This window comes from Ovis aries, chromosome 8 (assembly GCF_016772045.2).
Source record: "Ovis aries strain OAR_USU_Benz2616 breed Rambouillet chromosome 8, ARS-UI_Ramb_v3.0, whole genome shotgun sequence".
Classification (NCBI taxonomy): Eukaryota; Metazoa; Chordata; class Mammalia; order Artiodactyla; family Bovidae; genus Ovis; species Ovis aries.
Window position 1 is genome coordinate 86,664,630 of NC_056061.1, and position 19,477 is coordinate 86,684,106.

A 19,477-nucleotide genomic window follows, 5' to 3' on the forward strand; every position below is an offset into this window, starting at 1 on the left:
TCTTGAGAGTCCCTTGGACTGCAAGAAGATCCAACCAGTCCATCCTAAAGGAGATCAGTCCTGGGTGTTCTTGGAAGGACTGATGCTGAGGCTGAAACTCCAATACTATGGCCACCTCATGTGAAGAGTTGACTCTTTGGAGAAGACTCTGATGCTGGGAGGGATTGGGGGCAGGAGGAGAAGGAGATAACAGAGGATGAGATGGCTGGATGGCATCACCGACTCAATGCACATGAGTTTGAGTGAACTCCGGGAGTTGGTGATGGACAGGGAGGCCTGGCGTGCTGTGGGGTCGCAAAGAGTCGGACACGACTGAGCGACTGAACTGAATATTTGTGAGTGTGTGTATCCCACATCTTTATCCATTCATCTGTTGATGGACATTTAAGTTGCTTCCATGTCTTGGGTATTATAAATAGTGCTGGTATGAACATTGGGGTGCATGTATCCTTTCAAATTAGAGTTTTTATCTTTTCAAGATACAAGCTCAGAAGTGGGGTTGCTTGATATATAATAACTATTTTTAGATTTTTGAGGAACCTCCATATTCTCATGGTGACTGCTCCAGTTTACATTCCCACCAACACTAGGAGGCCTTCCTTTTCTGCTCGTCCTCTCCAGCATTTATTACTTGTAGTCTTTTTGGTGATGGCTATTTTGACCAGTGTGAGGTGATAGCTCCTTAAAGTTTTGATTTGTGTTTCTCTAATAATTACTGATGTTGAGCGTCTTTTCATGTGCCTGTTGGCCATCTCGTTGTCGTCTTTGGAGAAATGTCAATATAGGGCTCCTGCCCATCTTGTGATTCGGTTGTTTGGTTTGGATTTTTTCTTTTTATATTAAGCTGTATGAGCTGTTTGTATATTTTGGAAATTAAGCCCTTGTTGGTCACATTATTTTTGAATATTTTCTTCCGTTCCATAGGTTGTCTTTTCATTTTGTTTATGGTTTCCTTTGCTTAACAAAAGTTTGTAGGTTTAATTGAGTCCCATTTGTTTATTTTTGCTTTTATTCTGATGGAACATATTTTAAAGCTGTTATTAAGATTTTTGAAGCAAATAGTATTTGATTATACACTTATATAGATGTCAATTGATAACAGGGAGAGGAATATAAGAATTTCACTTAGTTCTGTATCTCTGAAACTTGAGCATGTTTGAAATGATTTCAAATAAGAAAACAAAGCATTTGAACTTATATTTATTTTTTTATTTTTTGTTCTACTAAGAGATTATTCCTTTTTTGGGTGATAAAATTGAATTAGGTAATTAGCACAAATTATAATAATAACAATAAAATCATTGAGCACTGATTATAACACTGGATAATGTGTAAAATATATGAAAAGTGATTTGCAGTGCTGAAAAATCTTCTGTATAACAGGCCAGGTTTTAGTTGGCAAAAGCTCGAGATTTTTAAGAACGTTTTTAGGGAAATTATAAATGTTGGCTGCATAATTGTAATTATTGAAGGAAAGCATTCATGTTATTATTTTTGCCTAGTAAAATCCCTATTGAATGAAAAAAGAAGGTAAGACACAGTTTTAAAACTGACCCTCTTTTAGCTTGACCACCACCTTGGGCTTCCCTTGTAGCTCAGATAGTAAAGAATGTGCCTGCAATGTGGGAGACCCTGGTTCGATCCCTGGGTTGGGAAGATCCCCTGGAAAAGGCAATGGCTACTCAGTGCAGTATTCTTGCCTGGAGAATCCCATGGACAGAGGAGCCTGTTAGGCTGCAGCCCATTGAGTCACAAAAGAGTCAGACATGACTGAGTGACTAACACTTTCACTTTCACCACCTATTAGATGCAAATGTTTGAAGTGGTGTTCTGTTCTGTTAATTGTGTTCATACTTACATTCATACTCCATTGAAACCCATTGAAATCAGGCTAACAACATCATTGAAGGATAGTTACGATGTTTTTAATTTATTAAACATCTTTGACATGTCACAGTCTTACTCTGGGTTGGTTATATTTCAGAAGTACCCACAGGAAGTGAAAGTTATTCAGTATCTTTAAAAGGAAAATTTTGTTCTGTACTAATGAGCCGTATGACTTTTATGGTGATGTCTTGTTAATGAAATTATACTAAAGGATTATAAGAAAGATGTCACTTCTTATATTTTGTTAACCAAATTTTAATAAAGATTATAAGAAGAGTCTTGAATTTTTATAGATTTGGAGTGATAGGCAATATAATGTGGGAGGAACATGAAACCCTGGATTCACCTGGTTCTTTCAGTTAAGTGACTACCCCGGACTTCTCTAGTGACTCAGACATAAAGAATCCGCCTGCAACGTGGGAGACCTGGGTTCAACCCCTGGGTTAGGAAGATCCTCTGGAGAAGGGAGCGACTACCCACTCCAGTATTCTGGACTTGGAGACCTCCATGGACAGAGGAGTCTGCTGGGCTATAGTCCATGCGGTCGCAGAGTCAGACAGGACTGAGCAACTTTCACTTTCAATTAAGTGAAGTTCACTTGCTTTTTATCCACTGAGAAGTGTAGGTGTGTGAAAGAATACACTTCGAAAATACAAGGAAAAGAAAAAAAAGAACTCTGCTCATAATACTTTAGCTATTTGGACAATTCAGTATTGTGTTTTTGATCATCATCAGACATTATATCATCCAAATTATTAGCCAAGAAGTGCAGAGGTCTGCATTTCACAGTAATTTTACCTGGCTGTGTATTAGAAGTGTTTATAGAGCTTTTTAAAAGCGTAGATGTTTCCAGCACATCCTTACAATAATTTCTGAGATGTGTGGTGGGTTCCTGTCTATGTTTATTTTAGTTGAAATAAGAAAGATAACCATAAGATACTTAAATATACTAAATAATGTTAAATTTACAAACATTTTGGATAAACACACAGACTCATAACCATGGGTTTTATTTACTAATTCTGATCTTAATTCCAGAACTTTTCAAGGGTGACAGTATCTACCCAGAAAAGAATTATGATATTCCAGGTATTTGAGGGTGGGTACCTATTTTTTTTAATTGTCTAAAATATAGGAGGAATTGTTTGTTGATTCCTAATTTATTACTTGTTTTCTTTCTTTCTTTTTTTTTTTTTTTTTTACTGTGACTTTAATTTAGAGTCTTTTGTAATTGAGGAACTGGTTCTTTCCCGAAGGTTGTTTATGTTAACATAATATCAGGAAGGAAGTCCTGCAGTGGAGTTAAGGGAAACCCCTGTTATCTGAAGAGCCATCTTTAAGAAGACCTAGGGAAGGAATAGGAATAGTGGGAGTCGCACAGCAGAAGTATGAGGTGCTGTGAGCTAGTCACTGCCTTCACCATCGTTTTTCTCATTCAGTCCTAGCAGCCCTGTAACCTTTACAAATGAGGAAGTAAAGTTTCCTGACATGGTTATCGCACACCCTAGCTCAGTCATGCTTCTTTCTGCTTCTGTAGCATAGTGCGCCGTGATGCCTGTCACTCGTCTCGGTGGTAAGTAGTTACTGCGTTACTACTTACTTCATGCCTTTCTTCTTTGCTAGCTTCTAAGCTTTTCAAGGGTGAGCATGTTTGTCCAGTTGCCTGTTGTAAACCTTGTGCACTAGGAAAGTATCTTCTGTGTAGTAGAAAAACTTAGTAAGTATTTATTGAAAAAATCAGTGGATGTATGAGTGAGTCAGTCCAGGTTATTACTGAGATAACTGAAATACGGTCCTGAAGTAAGGCTTGCGTTCAGGCTGTGTTCTCTCCTCACTGTATTATGTGCCTTGTTCACTTCTGTGGGTAGAGAATGTTTTATTCCAGACATTTCTGCAGTGCTTCTTGTTGTTGATTAGTTGCCGAGTTACGTCTAACTAGTTGGACACAACTCCATGGACTGTAGCCCTGCAGGCCCTCCGTGCCATTTTCCAGGTAAGAATACTGGAGTGATTGCCATTTCCTTCTCCAGGGAATCCCGACCCAGGGATTGAACCCATGTCTCCTGCGTTGGCAGGTGGACTTTTTACTGCTGAGCCACCAGGGAAGCTTCTTCAATGCATATTACTATATACAAAACCTTTTGCCTGATATGTTAGGGAAGTGACTTCTAATACAGACGAACAGTAGTTTAGCATGTGTTGAGTAAAGAAAAGACACAATCGTGGTAAACAAGCCTAGTATGAATTTAATGACGCACTTTAAATGACTTTGTATTGTGTTTATTATGATAGCATGCATATATGTTGAGAAACTAGTAGTATGTTTGTATGTGATACAGCGTTTAGTTTATAGAATATATATACATATAAAAAAAGACAAATGCAGATAAATATTTGAGGAGGAGTTGCTGTTCAGTGGCTGAGTCATATCCAACTGTTTGTGACCTCATAGACTACAGCATGTCAGGCTCCTCTGTCCTCCACTATCTCCCAGAGTTTGCTCAAATTCATGTTCATTGAATATTTGAGAGACCTGATTAAAACTATCATAAAAGAGGTACAAATTCATATCTGTGCAGAGGTGTAAGAACAGAAAAATATTAAGCTACTGCTTAAATATCAAACTCTTATTTAGGCATTTAAAAATGCACTGGGCAGGAAAAGGGGACGACAGAGGATGAGACGGTTGGATGCATTCCTGACTCAATGGATATGAATTTGAGCGAACTCTGGAGATAGTGAAGGACAGGAAAGCCTGGCCACGGGGTCAGAAAGAGTTGCACATGACTTAGCAACTGGAAAACATCACAGATGCATTGTGCATAAATTTTTTAAAAAGACACCTGTCTTGCTCTCTTGAGGCTTATTACTTTATATTGGATGCGGAGGACTGTATTACAACATTAAGTATTATTCTATAAATGCATAAAGTTCTATGGAAGGAAGCAAAGTGCAGGAGATGAATTCTAATAGAGGGAGTGACTTAGGAAAATATTACTAAAGAAGTAGTATTTGAACTTACTCTTCCAGTTATTTAATTTTTGTTAAAAAATTAACTTACTGCTATTAGTCTCTTTGTGTAGAGCTGGTGGACAAATCATGGCTTATTCCTATTTCTGGGGAAACTGGGTCGTCCTCCTTTATATGTTGTTTCAAATCTAAAGCTTACACAGAAGGCAGTCCAGCCCTGTGATCAGCTGAGCTCTTCTCCAGTCTGCAACTCCAGAGATTACAGGTGGACCTTTATTAAGCTTCTTTATCCTAAAAACTGTATTTTGAAACAATCTCATGTTTTGTTTAATATATATTTTATTGACAGAATTAATTTTCTTAAGCTAGTACTCTTTATCCCCAAAAGTTTCAGTTTTTTTTTTTTTAAATTATAACTTTAGTCATGCTATTTTATTTGCTATTGTACAGTCACCCCTACTCCATATTCCTAGGTCATTCCCTGTAATTTTCTATTACTCTTTGATTTTATTATTTTCTTCACTTTTTATTTTACTCTTTGATTTTAAATAGCAGCCTGTTCATACCATGGTAACATCACTTAGGAAAAGCTGGCAACTATTCTATGTGCTGTACAAACATAACACAGTTAGAACTTACCTCTGTTTTATAGATGAGACCAAGGTTCAAATATTTTGCCCAAGTTTAATCTTGGTAATACCATGAATTCCTAGGAATATCATCAAATGGATATAAAAATCATATTTTAAAGTAATATTCTAAACAAATAAGAGGCTTCCCTGTGGCTAGGACGGTAAAGACTCTGCCTGCAGTGCACGAAACCTGGATTTGATCCCTGGGTCGGAAAGATGCCCTGGAGAAGGGAATGGCAACCCACTCCAGTATTCTTACCTTGATAGTTCCGTGGGCAGAGGAACCTGGTGGACTACAGTTCATGGGGTTGCAAAGTCAGACACGGCTGAGCAACTGATACTATCACTGCTAAACAAATAATTGTTTTGTTTTGAATATCTGTAGAATTTACTTTCTGAATATTTTCCCTCAGGAAACAGCAGCTTTGTGATAGGGAACCAGGTGTTGCCACTTACTCACTGTGTCCTTAGAGCGATCGTCCAGCATAGACCTGGGAATGATCTTTGTTTAGGGCAGCAAGTTATCCTGTAGGTAGTTTTATCAAAATGTTCATCTTGTTTCTTGTTACAGTTTTGTGTGAAATAATTTTAATCTTTTTTCATTGTTCTTTAAATATTACAGTTGTTAACCTTTCTTGTCTTCTTACTATACTGTTAGTTGTAAAATCTTTAGGGCAGAAGTGTATAATGAGAAGTTTAGCCGAGTGACATTGAGTAAGTCAGATTTCTGCCCTTTAGTTTATGTCATTTTCAAGTGAGAAACAGGTATTATAATAATATCTACTACCTCTACTAAGGTTTAAAAAGTTTTTTAACTTTATGGATATAAAATGCTCACTACAAAGCACTATATATATTATTTTTCATCATCATAATATTAGCTATGACTGCATTTTTGTATCATGCTTGCTCTGTGAGCTTGGTTTGATATTGAGTATTTATGCGGCACTTATTATGGTCAGTGCTAAGAGATAGGAGTAGAGTCTGATTCCAGATTTCTTGGAGCTTTTTAGATAGTAATATACATAAGACTTGAAATGTTGAAGGCGGGAGGAAAAGGGGATGGCAGAGGATGAGGTGGTTGGATGGCATCACTAACACAATGGACATGCATTTGAGTAAACTCTGGGAATTGGTGATGGACAGGGAGGCCTGGCGTGCTGCAGTCCATGGGGTCTCAAAGAGTCAAACAGGACTGAGCGACTGAACTGATAGTAAGACTTCAGTCAAAAGAACAAATGATAAGATGTTTCCTATACTCCCATTTTGTCTGAGAGGACCTGGAAAATTTTTCATTCAAAGGCGATTTCTGAAATGGAGTTTTGCTGATTTTGGAAATAAAATGGATATGAGTAGAAATGGTAATCTTTAACTTTTAATTTTCTTTCCTTGATTTGCTGTCAATAAGTAAATACTTCAATTTAAAACATCACATTTTAAGACAAATGGTTGTTTTTCTATGCCTTTAATAATCTTTATGTCTGCTAGATGGGGGAAGGAATAAATCCAGTACAAGGTTCCACATGTGGACAGTGAAAGGCTTCTGTTAATGCTGTGTGGGAGCATTTCATGCCTCCATGGACAGTAACTGCTTGTATGTGAGTGATCGTTAGCAGCAGAAACGTAACCCAAAGTTTCCAAAAGGATTTCCAGCCAGTTCCTCAGTCTTTTTTTTTAAGCATTAGGCAGCCACTGATATATAAACTTGGGGAAAATGAAATTAAAAATCACCTGGTCATTTTTGTCCTTCTGTAAGAAACTGTTTGTATATGTTTAGTTCAGTCTTTCCAGCCTGACCTGTGGCATCATCAAGATCATATTTAGCTTTCCAAATGGGCATGGATACTATAAACAGCTCAGCTCTAGTGAAAGTTTACTGATTTTGGTCATGATGGGGACAGACTGGTATTACTTGGCCATAACTAGTGATACTTAAGTTTGGTCTTGACACATGGTAATTACAGTTAAATTAGAGGAATTAATATATGAGAATTGGAATGAGGACTTACTTAACCTGACACTTTTTTGAATTTAGCAAGTTGTTTCACTATGCTAAATTTAATAAAGCCTTTTTAGAATACCTACTGCCTATAAAGACATTCCTAGATAATGATTTCAACAAACTGAATAAAAGTATTCTAATCTCTATATATTATTAGAAAATAACTTGCTTTGAGAACATGATTCCTGTTTGACTCAAGTTAAAAATTTTCTTGAAGTCAACTTTATAACCGGAGTGAGTCAGTGAGCAATTATATATAATATACGTCAATAAATGTTCCTCAGTGTACATCTCTTAAACTGATTTAAGATTGTATGTACGACTGGAGATAGTTATCTGTTAGGCTTCATCACTTGGCTTAAAATGGATTATTCGTAAATGGGTTATTGAAACCTTTATTTGTTTAAATACAGAGCACTTTCCAGAGTTCCTTTCTAGGAGATTTTGGGTATGGACTTCCATATTAAGAGCGCAGTAGGGAGAGAGGTCTTGTGCTCATTTGCCTGACTATGAATGTATAATTAAAAGAGTCTGTCAGCAGGGGTTGGGGCAGTCATTGTGTTCTGATGCTTCATGTTATACGATTACTTTGTTGTTCAAACAGATATTGTAGTTAGAGCATAATTTTAAATTTCAGAGGTCAGTGACTCTGAGATTTTTTTTTTTTTGGTTTTGTTTTTAATCAAAAACAAAAGTAGTTTCTCAGGTTTGGAGGAATTTTTTTTACTGAATATTTTTATATCACTGTATACAGCAAGTGAAATGGGTGATGTTTTATTCAAAAGTAATGCTTAAAGCTTATTTCACGACGGTGATTTAATCAGCCCTAACTTAGGAATGACATTGGGTGTATATGTGTGCATTGTATATTAAGACCAAATTTTCATCTTCCTCTATTGAAAACTGTAATGATTAGAAGAATTCTGTGTAAGTGGCCACAGGTTTATCATTTTTGTATATTTGTGTCATTGAAATTTCTCTCCTCTAGGAGAAAAGCGTATTTGTCTCAGTGTAAGAAATCTGTTTTACCAGGTATTCTCTGCTATTTATTGATACTGTGTGTGACTCAATCAGGAATTCATTGATGGAGAAAGAGCATATGACTTGGAATTAGGGGGGAAGAACATGAAATACATTTACCAAGTCATCTCTGTTAATCTGTTTCTTTATCTGCATCCAAATTCTCTACCAGCTCTAAAATTCTATGAGAACAAGTTGTGCTTAAAATACATGCCCCCCACCCAAATGTTTAAAGGTAAAATGGTAAGAGTAGAAAAAATTCTTAAGTGTCAAGACTTCAGTGTTCTGTGTCTTTCACTAATTTATGACTCTTTCCCTAATTCGTGGCGCTTTCCCTAATTTTAAGGCTGTTTGCCTAGTTTTAGGGCTCTCGTGTAGGCGCTGTCATGCTCTAGGAGGCGTAGCAGGCTCTGAAGCTCTCCCTGTAGAGCCTGTGTGTGTGTGTGGCTGGGGCAGGCCTTTCTGCCCTAACTTCCTCCTGACCTGTGAGGGAGGGAGGGGACTGGGACCGCACTCTCAGGACTGCTGGGAAGACTGAGTGAGGGGACATGTTTGTTTTGCTCAGTGTGGCACTTGGCAAACAGGAAGGTAGGTAGTATCATCATCATTTTCATTCCTGAATTTCTTTGTCATCACATGAGAGACTCAGAGCTACTTGAAATGTATTTTTTGATAGTGGACTTGCCAAGAATATAAACCATAATAAAGTATTATTGATAATTGTGTCAATCGGCTTCATAGTCAGGTGTGAATGGTATTATAGAATCGTTTTATAGATTACTGAACTTTAATTTACAGTATAAATTAAGATGCATTCCATTTCCTTGAATGCTGTCTTGTCATTTCAGACTACCTTAAATAAAAAAACCAGGATCAGTGGTTTGAGCTTTGTTCTTACTTGTACACATTGTAATTGTTTATAAATAACTTGCCTTTGCTGTCATTTTGCTTTATTATATTAAGATGTATAAATTTAGTCTTGCAGTTTCAAAAAGACTGACCTTTTTTTTGTATTCTTCTGATATGTTGTAACAAGGTAATATTGAACTGATAGAATAAAGGAAAAGCGCTGTCTTCTGTGGGATATGAAAATCATACCTCATGAACATTATCTTAGAAAATCTGAGTGACTTGACTAGAAGAAAAGTAAGAGACCAAGAATAAAAGTTAGGGGTGTAAGGATTTTCAAATGTTAGCTTGCTACTTAAGTAGGAGGTCAAATAGAAGCAGGCCCAGAGACAGACAAATGGTCAAGGGAAACTAGAGCCTTATTTGGGCAGACACAGCAGTAACGAATACAGCGAAACAGTGTGATTTTAGTGATGCTCACCAACAATGAAAGCTCAGTTGTTTACTTTAGTAAATCTAATAGCTCAAGACGGTGCACAGATAACTGTCAGTTTTAGTACTACACAAGTAGAGTAGTACTATAAAAAAGGATGAAAGTGAGTATTAAAACATTCTGGACATGGGTGATCAATGGCATAAAGTTTGTGGGTATGAGAATCCATGTTTGTGAATAGGCCGGCTTGTTGACAACCTGGAGAAAATGTAATCAGGAAATGGTGCCTGAAGTTAGTGTGGATTGAAGTGCATGGGTGAAGGCACAGCAGCTCTCTGTCAGGACCAAAGGAAGCTTGTAACTGTGTTTCAGACTTCCCACAAAACCAGTTAGTTGGTCTTTGTTATGATATGAAGTAGTAAAAATTCACACTGAACTCAGAAAGCTCATTCAGGATCAATAGTAGCTGAGATGTAACTGTGGACTAGTTTGGAGAAGAGAATTAGCTGGACATGTTGAGTGCTTTACAGACACTGACATACACTTGACAGCGGGCAGTTGAATTTGGAGGTCTAGAAGTAAGGAATGTACTGGAAGTATAAATTTGGGAATATGTGGATACATAAAATGCCATATTGTTGTATATTGCTGAAGATTTGGTGGCAAGTTATATGAAATTCTTTGGGTGATTATAAAACAGAACTTATGATAATTTTCAATGAGCTACTTTTTCCGCATCAGTTTCTCAGCTGTTTATCCCTGAAATACGATTAAAATATGACTGTAAAAAGAAATTAATGCCTCAACCACAGTTTCTAAGAGATACACCACCTTTGGTGTATCTCCATTTTGCCATCAGTCCTCTCTGCTTCATTGCATCCCTTTTTTTGGTCCCAAATTACGAAAGTGAGAGATTTTGGGAGTGGATTCTTAACTACAGGTACACTAGGGTATAGGAGTAGACACTGTAATTTTACTTTCTCTCTTGTTTGCTATAGTGAAAGAGAACCTTTATGAGTATCTTTTATTGACTTGCCAATCCCAGATTGCCTTTGTTATCTGTTTGAGAAACAGAAAGAGAAATTATATTTGTATTGAATAATGACTTGGCTCAAATTCACTGTTGACAGAATTTACTTCACTCTTCCTGAGTTAGAATGGATTACAATTGTATAAAGGTGGCTTCTGCATAGAATAATCTTAAAACCTCTTTAAAAATGAGTTTAATATGCTCATGGATTAAAAGTATGCGATTCTATAAAGCCTGATGTAGAAAATACCTTCTCTCCTTTCTAACAGCCACCACTGCTCACAGGCACTTACTGCTGTTTAAAGAGATTCTTTTGGGATTCATTCTCTACTGCTGCATTTTGTGCTCACCTTACCCCAAGTTGATTTTTTGTTGTTGTTTTGTTTTGATCTCACTTTTTCATTGTGATGAGAAGTTATTGGGCCCTTTACATTTGGAAACTGTTATCAGTTCTGTTTTAAAATATGTATTATGTTGATGATTTTTCTCCCTTCTGCTTCCTTTTTCTTTTTTCATGGTGCGACATCAGCCATTCATTATTGTGACCTCTCGTGTTAGTTCCCTAATCTTTCTGTTATTTCCAGCCATTTTCCACCTCTGTCTTTACTTTTTACTTGGAAGGAAAATTCACCTTTTATCTTTACGCAGCTCTGTCTTGTGTTTTTTTTTGTTTGTTTCTACTGTCATATTTAAGTTTCAAGAATTCCTTTTTATGTTTTGAATTCCTTTAATAGCATTTTTTACTTGTTTCCAGGATGCAGTGTCTTTCCTTAACTCCGAGGACTTCTGAGTTTTTCTCCTTGCCCAGTGATGGCTTTCTCCAGGCAGCTTCTGTAGTTGGGTTGGCCATGCTTCCCAGAGAAGCCTTCTGTCTCTGGCCCTCAGTGTGCGGGCTGGGGTAGAGTGAGAGAGGGCTAGACACCTGAGCCTTCAGTGTTCTCAAGGGTCCTGTTACCTGCCCCTCAAAACCCAGTTCCAGAATATGGAACTCTTTAGGGATACATTTCTAGTCTGCAGCTAGAAATTAGGAAGTGCTGGATTGCCAGCTATTTAAGGAATGGGGATGTGGAGATTGAGCTGTTCCTTAATGAGAAGTTAGCCAGTTTTCCAGTCTCAGCTCCACCCTTACACCACTTCCACCACTGCCGATTTCCTGAGGCTTCATGGAGGCGCTAAGAGTATTAAGTGAATTTCTTCTTGGCCTGGGTCAGCTAAGACCCTGACTACTTAGCCATCTGCTTTCTAATATAGTTTCCAAATTGTTTCCTTTCCCATTTTCTTCTTTCTTATAAGTTAGTTCATGCATTTAAAACAATACAGTGTTTCAGAAGAATTTTAGGAGTGAAAGTACACAACTCCATTAGTTTCACGTTTTTTGTCTCTTAGTGTTTTAGAAACCATAAGAAACATTAGGATAAGTATAACTTTCTTTTATTTTTATAGTTTTAACTGGTACTTAAATTGTTGAATTTATTAAGAGTATCATTTACCAAATGCAGTTTTCATTCTTAGACCTTTCTAAAGTATTTTGGATTATAAGTGTTGCTCAGTTGTTGTTGTATTCGTATCTGTATACATTAATAACACACACATAGATATGCTTTCCTAGTGTCTTTGTCTACTAATTATAACATTATGTCAGTCCTCGGTAGTTTTTTTTTTTTTTTTTTTTCCTTATATGTATCCTTTTCTCTTCCTTTGCCTGTTAATTTCCAATAAGATGCCACATAGTGTGAAATTTAGGGTTTCCCATGTGGCTCATTGGTGGAGAATTCGCCTGCCAATGCAGGAGCCATAGGAGATGCAGGTTCAATCTCTGGGTCAAGGAGGTCCCCTGGAGAAGGAAAGCAACCCACCCCAGTGATCTTGCCTGGAGAATCCCATGGACGGAGGAGCTGGGCGGGCTATAGTCGATGAAGTCACAAGAGAATTGGACACAACTGAGTGACTAAGCTCACACAGTGTGGATTTTACCTTGTTGGGTGGATATTTCATATTCCTATACCTGTTTTTGGACTTTGTTCTAGGACACAGTTAAATTGGAGACAGTTGGATCCTTTTAGGTCTTGCTTTGAGTATTTATTTAGGCACTGCTGGCACGGTACTGCTCAGACAGCTGACTGATTATTTTCCACTCCTGAGGCAAGACCTCTGTGTACTTGTCCCAGTGTCTTGTGTATCATAAAGTTTTCTACCTTGAATCCTTTGATTGGTTCTTTTTCTGGTCTCTGGTATTTCCTCCCACATATGTGCTGAGCAGTGTTCAGTTGAATACTTGTGCAGATCTCCACTCTCAAAGTGAAGTGAAAGTCGCTCAGTCGTGTCCAACTGTTTGTGACCCCATGGACTTTAGCCTGCCAGGCTCCTCTGTTTATGGTACTTTCCAGGCCCAGAATCCTGGAGTGGGTAGCCGTTCCCTTCTCCAGGGCATCTTCCCAACCCAGGGATCGAATCCAGGTCTCCCGCGTTGCAGGCAGACTCTTTACTGTCTGTGCCACTAGGGAGGCCCCCACTCTCTGTGCAGCTCCTTTTTCCAGTACTGGTTTAGGTGAGCTCTAGCTGCTGTGCCCTCCCGGGTCTCAGAGGTTAGTCTTCTCCACTCAGAGAGGCAGGCTGGCACCCTTCCCAGGGCTGCAGCCTCGAACTTCCCAGGCCAGGAAGCCTGGACAATCGTGGGACTTCCTGCCTTGGCTTCCCATCCTCAACCTCACTATCCTCCTGCTCTTGGGTTGTTTTTAGACATGAGAGTGAATCTTGTTGATGTTACTTTATCTTGGCCCAAAGCAGACATTCCTCATTTGTATGGATGTGGAGATACTTTTAGGTTCATTAAAACATAAACACACAGAACTTGATCACTTCTATAAAAACTTCTATGAAAAGTTGAAAAAATTGATCAGATATAAATTTCAGTGAGACGATATTGTCAGTGTTTTACAACATAAAAATTAAACTCTGGATTTTAAAATTGCTTTTTATTGTTACAGTAGAGGTATGTCTGCACACTTTGTATTTGGCACACGGATAGCCGCGAGGTGCCCAGTCCCTTGACTCACTAACTCCTTGAGTCTCTCAGTTTTTCATGGTGTCCCCTTGGCAAAAAGAAACGCTGGAGTTTTTCTTCCCATTTTTAAATGGTTACTTCCAAACAGCTTAGTTTAGCAAAACAACTTAAATTGAAATTTTTGTTTAAATTCTATTTGTAAACAACCACATTATTTATTATTGTATTTGTTTTCCTCTTGGATACTGTTCAGATTCTCAAACTGGACACTCCCACCCTCTTCCTGTTCCACACTGATTTTGCATGGGCATGGCTTTTTATTACAGCAACCACTAAAAACTTAGCATTGCAAAGACAAGACATCATCAAAAGGAATGTAGCATGGTCTAATATTGATAAAGACAAATATTGTAAACTCACAGGTTGCGTGGTGTCTGACAGACATCAACTCTTGCTATTCCCCTTGAAGCCCTGAGTACTCTCGGTGCTTGGTGAGCGAGCTGCACTGTCTCCTTGAATTCACTCCTTGGGGGCACACAGGGGGCCGACCACAGGCTGGTGTGCTTTGCTTGGTTTTCCATTTCCCCTCACAACACTTGGGTGCGTTTTCACACGCAACAATAGTAATAGAAAATAAAGAGAAGCATAAACTTTTAAGAACTCATTTTTATCCTTATTGTCTTGAGTTGCATATATTTCTTTTCCCTGGCATGGCCTCTGCAAACATGTGAGTTATGGTAGAAAACTGTTTGTTTTAATAAACAGTTTATTTTTCTTTGATTGGAAGAATTCAGTAAATAGTATTCCCAAGTCAGTAAATAGAATACTTAAAGATGAGACTTCAAAAAAGGTATTGTTCATTGTCTGTGTGTGGTACATTGCACTGAACCATATGCATTCATTTATACCATTTTGATATTCACGTTGTTATTGTTTTTAATTAATAAAGTTATATTTATGAAATACTTACAAATATATTTGTATATTATCTCTAAAGCTTAAGGCAAGAAGCAATTCTGAAATGATTATATTTTAGCTGAAAGGGAAATACGGCCAATCTTTCCTGTAGCTTGACAGTGTTTTCCACCTGGGGATCACTCGGTCATCTGAAGACACCGGGGAAATGAAATATAGATGTTCTCTGCTAAAACTAGTGTTTATGATGGTATAGTTAAAAGAGTGACTGTACAGCTCACTGTTTTTAAAGTAAGGTCTGATAGAACTACAGTTAAAAGTATCATCACATTTATTCCTTGTTATTATTTTATAATGAAATGGTTCCATAATCACTACTTGAAATGCTTAAAACAAATGGCATTTGTCTACACAGTAATGTCTGTTGGCAAAATACTTTTCCTGTTCTTAAATTCAGCCAGTGTTACTAAAAGCAGTTGCAACAAAATGGGAAAACCGCTGAATTTGAGAATGAAGATGTTGATTCAGTTCCTAAATTTGGCAAGTTACTAGCCACATGGCCTTGTCAGGTGAACTTGCCTAAATTTACCTCAGTGACCTTTCATTTACTCATAGCAAAACCATGCAAGCATAGCTTAATGATTGCAGCAGGTCATTATTATGGATGGAAAGATGTGCTGTCTCTTTGAAAAGAAAATTTTGTAATCGTGTGCTTTGTGAATTTTTTAGGAGGAGCAAAATCGAGGCAAGCCTAATTGGGAGCATCTCAATGAAGATTTACATGTACTGATCACTGTGGAAGATGCTCAAAACAGAGCAGAGATCAAACTGAAGAGAGCCGTTGAGGAAGTGAAGAAATTACTGGTACCTGCAGTAAGTAATAATTTCCAAATCTTAGATTTAGGCCCAAGATCTTTTTCAGTTAATTTTTAAATTATTACAATGTTTATGTTAATAAAGAATAGGTTATTATTTGTTCAGAATTTTATTTAAGCACAAAATATAAAAAAAATGTATAAGTCATTTGCTATAGAATAAGAGACAGACACTGCTACATTTCTTAAATGGGAAAGTCTGCTACCTGTTTATTTTTTTGTGAAGGAAATGTGAATGGAGCAAACCGAATCAGTGGCCTGTTTTTCAAAAGTGTGGCTGCCTTTGCATCACTCTGTTACAGGGTGAAAATGTAGGTCCATCATCAGGTAGGGCTGGTGAAAGCTTTGTCTCTCTTTTAGATCAGTTTCTCATTGCAAACAAGAAGCAAGTGTACACGAAGTCTGTACAAGTTAATACTTCTGTTGGGTGGTCTGTGTTAGTAGGAGTGCATTATTTGTGTTGCCTATGGATTCCGTGGGCTTCCCAGGTGGCACAGTGGTAAAGAACTCACTTAACAATGCAGGAGACACGAGAGACCCGGATTCCATCCCTGGGTCAGATCAGGAATATCCCCTAGAGTAGGAAATGGCAACCCACTCCAGTGTTCTTGCCTGGGAAATTCCGGTATCCTTGTACCTATATTCCTTGTGACTTGATTGTAATTTTTCTAATTTTGATAATTTGAATATGTTTCCATCAGTTTACATAACACCACACATAACTTACTGTTCAGAGTTCAAACCTTTTAAATTCAAATTGGGATTTCAAAACAGCCTTACCTTCCCACCACCCAATACCCACCCCCACCCCACCCCCTTCTCCCAGGAAGCACAGGAACTCAGACAAGCTTTAGCATTTTTTAATTTCACTGCAAAAGTATTGTAATAGGGGTTTTGAGATGATCACACTTAATCTGTAGAGTTGTAGTACTTTACCTTACAAAATTGTTTATCCTGGATAATACTGTTGTTTTTATTTCAAATGTTTCTTTGATTTGAATAATTAGTTTGTTTTAGTCTGTTTTGTTTCTTCAATCACAAAATAAGCCATACATAACTAGAGAAAAGTAATTTCTTCAGTTACATACAGTGTAACCAGCCTGGCAAGTCTTATGTGTTACTACGAAATTTCTACTAAAGATGTTCTTCTTATCATAGGTACAGTTAATTAGTTGTTCAATCTCGTTTCCATAAATCTGAACTATATACCTCCTTTAGATTCTTGAGATCTTCAGTGTACTTTTATAAATACAGTGTAACATTTTGTGGAAATCAAATCATCTTCATTGACAGATAAGGACTATTGATCAGGGCCCTGATTGTGCTCCTCTTTGGGGACTCAGGTCATCCTTAGCAGAAAAGAACTATTGATGTAAATCTGCCTCCACTGTATTTCTTGAAGACAAATTCTTGCCAACCCAGTTAAAATAAATCTCTTTTCACTTTTAGTCTTAACCCACTCAATTGATTTTCAGAAATCAGTAAGAGTGATTTTTTGTGTTTGTTTGAAAAAACTGTATAAAGATAATCAATGATTGGACACATCACTCCTGGAAGCAGGGTAACCAGTGAGTTACCTTCTCTGAAACTCCTTGTTGTGCGCTGAAGAAGTGGCTCTTAATTGTAAACAAGTATAGGTAGCTGTGAAAACTTGAAAAGTTAGAGAAGGAAAATGTTTGTGAAATAATTAATTTTATGATTTTACTAAGCATATAGATAGAACATTAAGCAGAGGTTTTATAGGAAGATATAATGATAGCCTTTTTATTTTAACTGGCTCCTGTGAGAAAATTAGTTACTTGAAATTGTTAGGCACTTGTAATTCTTATTTGTGGTTTGTGTTTTTATGTAGCTTGTTAGTTACAAAATTAGTTGGGTTAACAAAACTACAGTTTGCATGCTTCTTAAGGAGTTTTCCAGAGCGGACTTCGTTCTAGCCGACTGTCCAGGCTGGGGCGTGCTGGCCGCCTCTGTGCCATTAGGCCTCCTTGCAGTGTGCTGCTGCACGCCCTCCTTTACAGCCTTGTTTCTTTAAGCGTCTGTGAGAGAGTTACTGATTTAATCCAACCCTTCGATAAAATACTATTTTGTAATTAGACAAACGGTGTTTTAATAGATCAGTCGCTAATTTTATATACGTAGACCTTAGGCTTTTAGATATGTGTGCTGAACTGGTTTATTGTAATTAGAAAACAGATGACATTTTAGTGCTTGTTTTTTTATTCAGATAATAATTCTCACACTTTCTGTGAGCCTTTCAAAATAAACGAGGCTGTTAAATTTCTTGGCTGAACTTACAGTTTTTGCTTAGCATTTACCTAATGTGCTTACAAATACACAGTATTTTGGGAAATTATGATCTCTTATCTTTATATGTTCAAATCACTTTAACATAGATTTGATCCTTACAGAGAGCTTGTGTATTAAATTAATTTACTCATTTTCTATCATCAGATGTTTTCATTTCCTTTATTCTGACTGCACTGATTACTGTAATGTGCTATAAATTTCTATTCAAGTACCAACCAGGCCCAACCCTGCTTAGCCTCTGAGATCATACAAGATTGGGCACGTTTAGGGTGGTATGGCTGTAGACTAAATTTCCATTTCTTTTTGCCTTTTTAAAGAGAATATCTAAACCTACTTTTAATTATATTTGGTCTTAGTATCCTCATGTATATATTATGACAATTGATTAATAATTGTACAGGGCCTTGTTAACCATTTTAAGAACTTTGGCTTTTGGTCTAGAATGGGTGGGCTTCCCTGGTGGCTTAGATGGTAAAGAATCTGCCTGCAATGTGGGAAACCTGGGTTGGGAAGATCCCCTGGAGGAGGGCATGGCAACCCACTCCAGTCTCCTTGCCTAGAGAATCCCATGGACAGAGGAGCCTGGAGGGCTACAATCCATGGGGTCGCAAAGAGACAGGACTGAGCCCTCTAAGCACTAGAATGGGTAAAACCATTGGAGTACTTAAGGAGAAGGGATGACATGATCTGATTAATATTTAGTAAGGGTTACTGGTCTGCTCTGTTTAAAACAGAATAAATCACACAGGGTGAAAGAAAGGAAGCTCTCATAGGAGTTCACAAATTAAGGCCCATGGGCCAAAACCAGCCCCCTACCTGGGTTTGAATAGCCCGTGAGCTTAGCATGGTTTCTACATTTTTTAATGACCAGGGAGAAAAAATCAGAAGAATAATATTTGAAGAAGAATAATACTTCATGAAATGTGAAAATTATATGAAATTCAAATTGCATTGTCTAACAGGTTTTATTGAGGCACAGCCATGCTTATGCTTCTTCGTTTACATATTGTCTGTGGCTGCATCTGAGCTCCAGTGGTGAGTTGAGTAACTGCTACAGAGACCATATGCCCAGAAAAGCCATTTACTGTCTGGTTTATTACAGAAAAGTTTGCCAGTTCCTGGACTCTTGCATTAATTCAGATGAGAGGTGATGATGGGTTGGGTCGGTATAGCCACAGAAGTGAGTCATGGTCTCATTTCTAAGCATGTTTTTAGAGTGAGACTGGCAGGATTTGCTAATGGATCATCTGTGGGATGTTAGAAAGCAAGGCGTCAGGCATGATACCAAGATTTTTAGCCTGAACAACCGAAAGGATGCAATTGATGTTACTGTGATGAAGGGTCTGTTAGGAATAGACTCTGAAGAGGTTACTTGGAACTCAGTTTTGAGTCTGGTAAATTTAAGATTCCAATAGCTATCCAAGTGTAGCTCTTCTAGTATTCTATTTGGATTAACAAATATTTATTCCAGGTTGACTGTATTTTAGAGCATTAGGGGTATAGACAATTATTTAAAGCAAGATGTTTAATGTTAAGACAGTGGCAATTCC

At 37.6% G+C, this 19,477-nt stretch overlaps 1 protein-coding gene across 6 annotated transcripts in view; it reads left to right on the forward strand.

The window, feature by feature from the left end:
- QKI (QKI, KH domain containing RNA binding) overlaps window positions 1-19,477 on the forward strand; it is a 157,548-nt gene that overhangs the window by 98,903 nt on the left and 39,168 nt on the right. For all 6 annotated transcript variants that reach the window (XM_027972645.3, XM_027972641.3, XM_027972643.3 and 3 more), the window contains exon 4: window positions 15,472-15,615. In XM_027972645.3, coding sequence (XP_027828446.1) covers window positions 15,472-15,615 — 144 coding nt within the window. The remainder of the gene's footprint in view (window positions 1-15,471; window positions 15,616-19,477) is intronic.